Below are 6,214 nucleotides of genomic sequence, written 5' to 3' on the forward strand. Positions count from 1 at the left end.
CCTTAGCCACTTGAGCCACAGGCACCGAGCCTCAAACAGGCACATTAATGACAAAACAGGAACTTGGACCTCATGATTACTGAGCAATATATTGTATCATGTGCTGCCTCCCTAGGCTGCCTCCCTGCCTCCAACCGTCTGAGGGACAGTGAACTGGCCCCCTGTTTAAAAAGTTTGAGGACCAAGCAATGTTCTAATAGACTCTTTTTATCTTTTTTTTTTTTAAGGGACTGATAGAAGGTTGTTCTCAGTATCAGCAAAGGCTAGAAATGGCAAAGAACTACTTTCAACTCTCAGTAAACCGGCCAGAAAGGTGAGTTATAGTTAAGGCTTCACCACAAAGTAAGATAGATTGGTGTTGGGTAGTTCTTTTTAAATAATAAAGTTTGGTTGTTTGTTGTTATGAAAGTAATATAATCATTCAATACAGCAAACATAGAAAGATGTGAGAAGAAAAATATTTATACCAGAGAGTCAACCACTACTACCATTTTGATTCATTGCCTTCTAGGGGTTTTTTCCAGTTGATTTTTTTATATTTATAAAAATTTTGTATCTTGTAGTTAATATTTATTCATCATGATCTTACATTTTCCATGATATTACACAGTCTTTATAATTTAAAAAATCTGTATAATATTTCAGCAAATGGATGTACCATAATTTACTCAATTATTTTTACTTTTGGGGAACAAAGATGTAAGTAGCTTAAATGTCCAACATTTTAATGAATATTGCAGGAAAAACTCCCATTCCTCACATCAGGATAATTTTTAAACAGTTTAAAACCAAACTGACATCTCCCTCATGACCTGTTGACATTCCCAGTGTTTGGATTTTTTTTTAATGGCTGGTCTCAAACTCTTAGCCTTTTCATAGACTTTTCCCCAGTTTCTATTTGTAGTACCACCATCCTTAATACCCAAACACCTGGTTTTCTTTGGACCTGGCCTATATGTCCTATTGTTGTCATCTGTGTCTTGTATTTATTGTATTACTTGCTACTTTAATTATTTATTTCTTAAACTATGGCAATACCTAATCTTGTTTTCCAGCCTCTAGTGCAGGGGTCCTCAAACTTTTTAAACAGGGGGCCAGTTCACTGTCCCTCAGACCTTTGGAGGGCTGGACTGCGGGCCCCAGGACAAGTCAGCTGCTAAGCAGGACAGGCAGTGGTGGCAAAAACACCCGGCGGGCCAGATAAATGTCCTAGGCGGGCCGCATGTGGCCCGTGGGCCATAGTTTGCAGACACCTGCTCTAGTGACTCTTTTCTTCCAATCCAACCATTAGAGCCAGGAGAATCTACTTAAAATATATCTAGGTGGCGCCCCTACTCAGTGGATAGGGCGCTAGCCACATACATCAAGGCTGGCAGGTTTGAATCTGGCCTGGGCCAGCTAAAACAACAATGACAACTGCCACAGAAAAATAGCCAGGTGTTGTGGCAGGTGCCTGTAGCCTTGAGACTATCTCAAAAATATATATATATGTGTGTGTGTGTGTGTGTGTATCTACAGGGAAGGGTTGGGGAAAATATATATGTGTGTATGTGTGTATATAAAATCATGCCATTCTCCTCTCCTTAAAATTGTTAGATATTTAGAAACAATCATAAGAGTCAAAAATAAGCAACTGAAGTACCAATCAAAAGAAGAGAAATGAATTGTGGTATATTTATATGATGGACTACTATCTAGTAGTTAACCAGAGGTTAACTAAATATAAATATATCTAATTCAGGATTTCTCAGCCTCAGTGCTACTGACATTTTGGATCAGATAATTCTTCGTTGTGAGAAACTGGCTTATGCACTATAGGATGCTTAACAGCATCCTGGCTTCTACCCTGTAAATACCAGTAGCACTCCTTCCCTCCACAAATTGTGCCAGATTGCAGAATATCTCCAGACGTTGCCAAATATCTACTTAAAATTGAGAACCACTGATCTAAATGAATAGATTTCAAAAACATGTCGTTAAGTGAAAAAAGCAAATTATAAATATATACAGTATGGATGCTATACATATAGCATTTTTAAATACACAATTTTTTTTTTGTAGAGACAGAGTCTTACTTTATCACCCTTGGTAGAGTGCCATGGCGTCACACAGCTCACAGCAACCTCCAACCCCTGGGCTTAGGTGATTCTCTTGCCTCAGCCTTCTGAGTAGCTGGGACTACAGGTGCCCACCACAATGCCCGGCTATTTTTTTGTTGCAGTTCAGCCGAGGCCGGGTTTGAACCTGCCACCCTCAGTATATGGGGCTGGCGCCCTACACACTGAGCCACAGGCACTGCCGCAAATATATTATTTATAGATACAAATATATTCACTTATTCAAAAAATATTTACTGAGTACCTCCTGTAGGCCAGGCTCTATTCCAGGTGAGGATATAACAGATGAACCCAAAGTGACCCTGCCCTTATAGAACTTACATGCTAGTATAGGCAGGAAACAATAAACCATTACGTGGTGTGAAATGGTGGTAAATGCTAGAAAGAAAGACAGTGTATGAAAGGAGAGAGGTAGAAGCTGCCTTTCTAGATAGGTTGTTGGTTAAGGAAAGCCTTTCAAAGGAAGTTTTCTTTGAGAAGAGAACTGAATGAAGTGAACAAGTGAGGCATAACATGCCAGATACGGAGAACAAACAGCAAATACAGCATAGAAATAGACATAGACATACAGACACGGGCACGCACATGAGCACACATACACACACGGAGGCTCAGGATACTGGAGACAGCATTTACCTCTGGGCAGCAGAGGGCAGTGATGATCAAAGGAAACATTAGCCTCATCTGCAATTTTTTTTTTTTTTTGAGACAGAGTCTCAAGCTGTCACCCTGAGTAGAGTACCATGGCATCACAGCTCATAACAACCTCAAACTCTTGGGCTTAAGTGATTTTCTTGCCTCAGCCTCCCAAGTAGCTGGGACTACAGGTATCTGCCACAACACTTGGCTATTTTTTTGTTGTAGTTGTCATTGTTGTTTAGCTGGATTCAAACCCACCAGCTCTGATGTATGTGGCTGGCACCCTAGCCGCTGAGCTACAGGTGCCGAGCCATCTGCAGTATTTTTTAAAGTTCATAATTAATACTTTAAATTTTATATTAAATTATATTAAATATATTTTATAGTATATATATTACTATTTTAATTTTTATATTAAATGTATAAATATAATCAGACTGCATAAATACAACAGCTTTATAATTCTAGGTGGTAAAGATATGGTTATTATTTTATATATTTTTTGGATTTACCCGTATTGTTTACATTTATTTATTTATTATTTGAGACAGAATCTCACTCTGTCACTCCGGGTAGAGTGCCATGGTGCAATAGCTCATAGCAACTTCAAATTCTTGGTCTCAAATGATCCTCTTGTCTCAGCCTTCCAAGTAGCTGGGACTATAGGCACCAGCCACAGTGCCCAGCTAATTTTTCTATTTTTAGTAAAGATAGAGCTTCACTCTTGCTCTGGCTAGTCTCAAACTTCTGAGCTCAGGCAATCCACCCACCTCAGCCTCCCAAAGTGCTAGGATTACAGGCATGAACCACCATGCCTGGTATTGTTTATATTTCTTAAACCAAAAATTAAAAATAACAAAGAAGCTGTCAGTGATCACCATTGCTTATTTGAGTCGGAACTTGTTAGCCATTTAAGGCTTACTGTGCTCTCATTGGATTCTGTTTATTCAGTCTTACCTTCTATATTTATGCCATTTACTCTCTGAACACATTCCTCACTTCTCTGCCTGTATACAAATGTTCATTTTCCCCCTTGCCTGAAGTTTCTTTACCCCACATTAATCTGTTGTAATCCACTCCATTCTATAAAACTTTAAATAATAGCTCTCTGTATCAGCGGCTCAAGGTGCCAAACGGAGAGAAGGCCAAGGGGAAGAAGAAGCAGGAAGCCAAGAAAGTGGTGAACCCCCTGTTCAAGAAAAAGTCGAAGAACTTTGGCATTGGACAGGACATCCAGCCCAGAGGGACCTCACCCTCTTTGTCAAATGGTCCCGCTATATCTGGTTGTGGCAGCAAAGGGCCATCCCCTCTACGAGTGGCTGAAAGTACCTTCCGTCATTAAGTACCTTCCAGTTCACCCAGACCTTGGACCAAATAGCTACTCAACTGGTTGAGGTGGTCCATGAGTACAGACCAGAGACAAAGCAAGAGAAGCAGCAACTGTTGGCCCAGGCTGAGAAGAAAGCTGCTAGCAAAGGGAATGACCCCACTAAGAGACCACCTGTCCTTCAAGAAGGGTTAACACTGTCACCACCATGGTGGAGAATAAGAAGGCTCAGCTGGCAGTGATTGCTAGTGTGAATCCCATTTAGCTGGTTGTCTTCCTGCCTGCCCTGTGTCAGAAGATGGGGGTCCCTTACTGCATTATCAGGGGAAGGCCAGGCTGGAGCGTCTCATCCACAGGAAGACCTGTGCCACTATCACCTTCACGTAGGTTAACTCAGAAGACAAAGGAGCTCTGGCTAAGCTGGTTGTTATGCCACAACACTTTACCCAGGGTGACATAGTGAGACTTTGTCTCAAAAAAAGAGAAAGGACTAAAAACTTAAATATAAAACCTGAAACAATAAAACTACTAGAAAACATAGGGGAAGAGCTCTATGACGTTGGTCTGAGCAATGATTGTTTTGGATATGACCCCATAAATATGGGCAACAAAAGTAAATTTAGGCAAAAGGGACACATCAAAATAAAAAGCTTCTGCACAGCAGAGGAATCAGTCAATGGAGTGAAGAGACAACCTATGGAATGATAAAAATATTTGCAAACCATATATCTGTTAAATGATTAATATCCAAAATATATAAAAACTCGTCGGACATCATGGCTCATGCCTGTAATCCTAGCACTCTCGGAGGCCAAGGTGAGAGTATCACCTGAGCTCAGGAGTTTGAGACCAGCCTGAGCAAGAGTGAGACCCTTTTTCTACTTCCAACAAAATAGAAAAAGTAGAAAGGTATTGTGGTGGGTGCCTATAGTCTCAGTTACTCAGGAGGCTGAGGCAAGAGGATTGCTGGAACGCAGGAGGTTGAGGTTACTATGAGCTGTGATGATACCACAGCACTCTACCCAGAGTGACAGAGTGAGACTCTGTCTCAAAAACAAAATTAAAAATAGAACTGCCATATGTATCATATGATCCAGCAATCCCACCACTGGGTACCTACAAAGGAAAGGAAATCGGTATGTTGAAGAGATGGCTGGATCCTGATGTTCATTGCTGTATTATTCCTGAAGATCAGTATGAGAAGATATCAAGTGTTCTCAACACAGAAATTATAGGTATATGAAGTAGTGCATCTTAATGAGCTTGATTTAGCCATTCCACAATGTATATGTATTTCAAAACATCATTTTGTATATGATAAACGCATGTAATTTTTATTGACTAAAAATAAATGGGAAAAGTGAATATACAGAAATTTTAAAAAAGGAATCATACTAAACATGTTGTTCAGCAATTATTTTTACTTAGTATGACTTGAAAAGCTCTCTGAAAAGCTTTGTAAGTCATTACAAAATAGATTTGATACATTAAAAAATATACAGCTATAGTAAAGCGTCACAAGAATAGAGAAGCAAGAATCCTATGTACTCAATTCTGATATGAGGACAATTAATGACCTAGTACACGGTGGAGGGGTGGAGAAGAGAAGGGCAAAGAGAGAGAAGGGAGGGAGTGTGAGGTCACAGTGTGTGGTACATCTTTTGGGGCTGGACACAATTATAAGAGGGACTTAACCTAATAAAGGCAATCAATGTAACCTGGTTCTTTGTACCCTCAATGAATCACCAACAATAAAAAAGAATGATTAAAAAAAATATATATATATAGGCTCAGTGCCTATAGTTCATGCGGCTAGGGTGCCAACCACATACACTGGAGCTGGCAGGTTCAAATCCAGCCCAGGCCTGCCAAACAACAATGATGATAACGATAACCAAAAAAAATAGCTGGGTGTTGTGGCAGGCGCCTGTAGTCCTAGCTACTTGGGAGGCTGAGGCAAGAGAATCACTTAAGCCCAGGAGTTTGGAGTTGCTGTGAGCTGTGATGCCATTGCACTCTACCCAGGGCGACAGCTTGAGATTCTGTCTCAAAAATAAATAAATAGGCTCGGCGCCTATAGCTCAACCGGCTAAGGCGCCAGCCACGTACACCTAAGGTGGCGGGTTTGAAT

General features: G+C 40.4%; 1 protein-coding gene and 1 pseudogene across 2 annotated transcripts in view; both read left to right on the forward strand.

Annotated features, from left to right (window-relative positions):
* The window catches only part of ECD (ecdysoneless cell cycle regulator), a 42,190-nt gene that overhangs the window by 26,204 nt on the left and 9,772 nt on the right, over nt 1-6,214 (forward strand). For both annotated transcript variants that reach the window (XM_003783564.3, XM_023509642.1), the window contains exon 9: nt 228-313. In XM_003783564.3, the coding sequence (XP_003783612.1) occupies nt 228-313 (86 nt within the window). The remainder of the gene's footprint in view (nt 1-227; nt 314-6,214) is intronic.
* LOC105886378 overlaps nt 3,558-6,214 on the forward strand; it is a 3,870-nt pseudogene continuing 1,213 nt past the window's right edge.

This window comes from Otolemur garnettii, unplaced genomic scaffold (genome assembly GCF_000181295.1).
Source record: "Otolemur garnettii isolate 467f Iridium unplaced genomic scaffold, OtoGar3 scaffold00008, whole genome shotgun sequence".
Taxonomy (NCBI): Eukaryota; Metazoa; Chordata; class Mammalia; order Primates; family Galagidae; genus Otolemur; species Otolemur garnettii.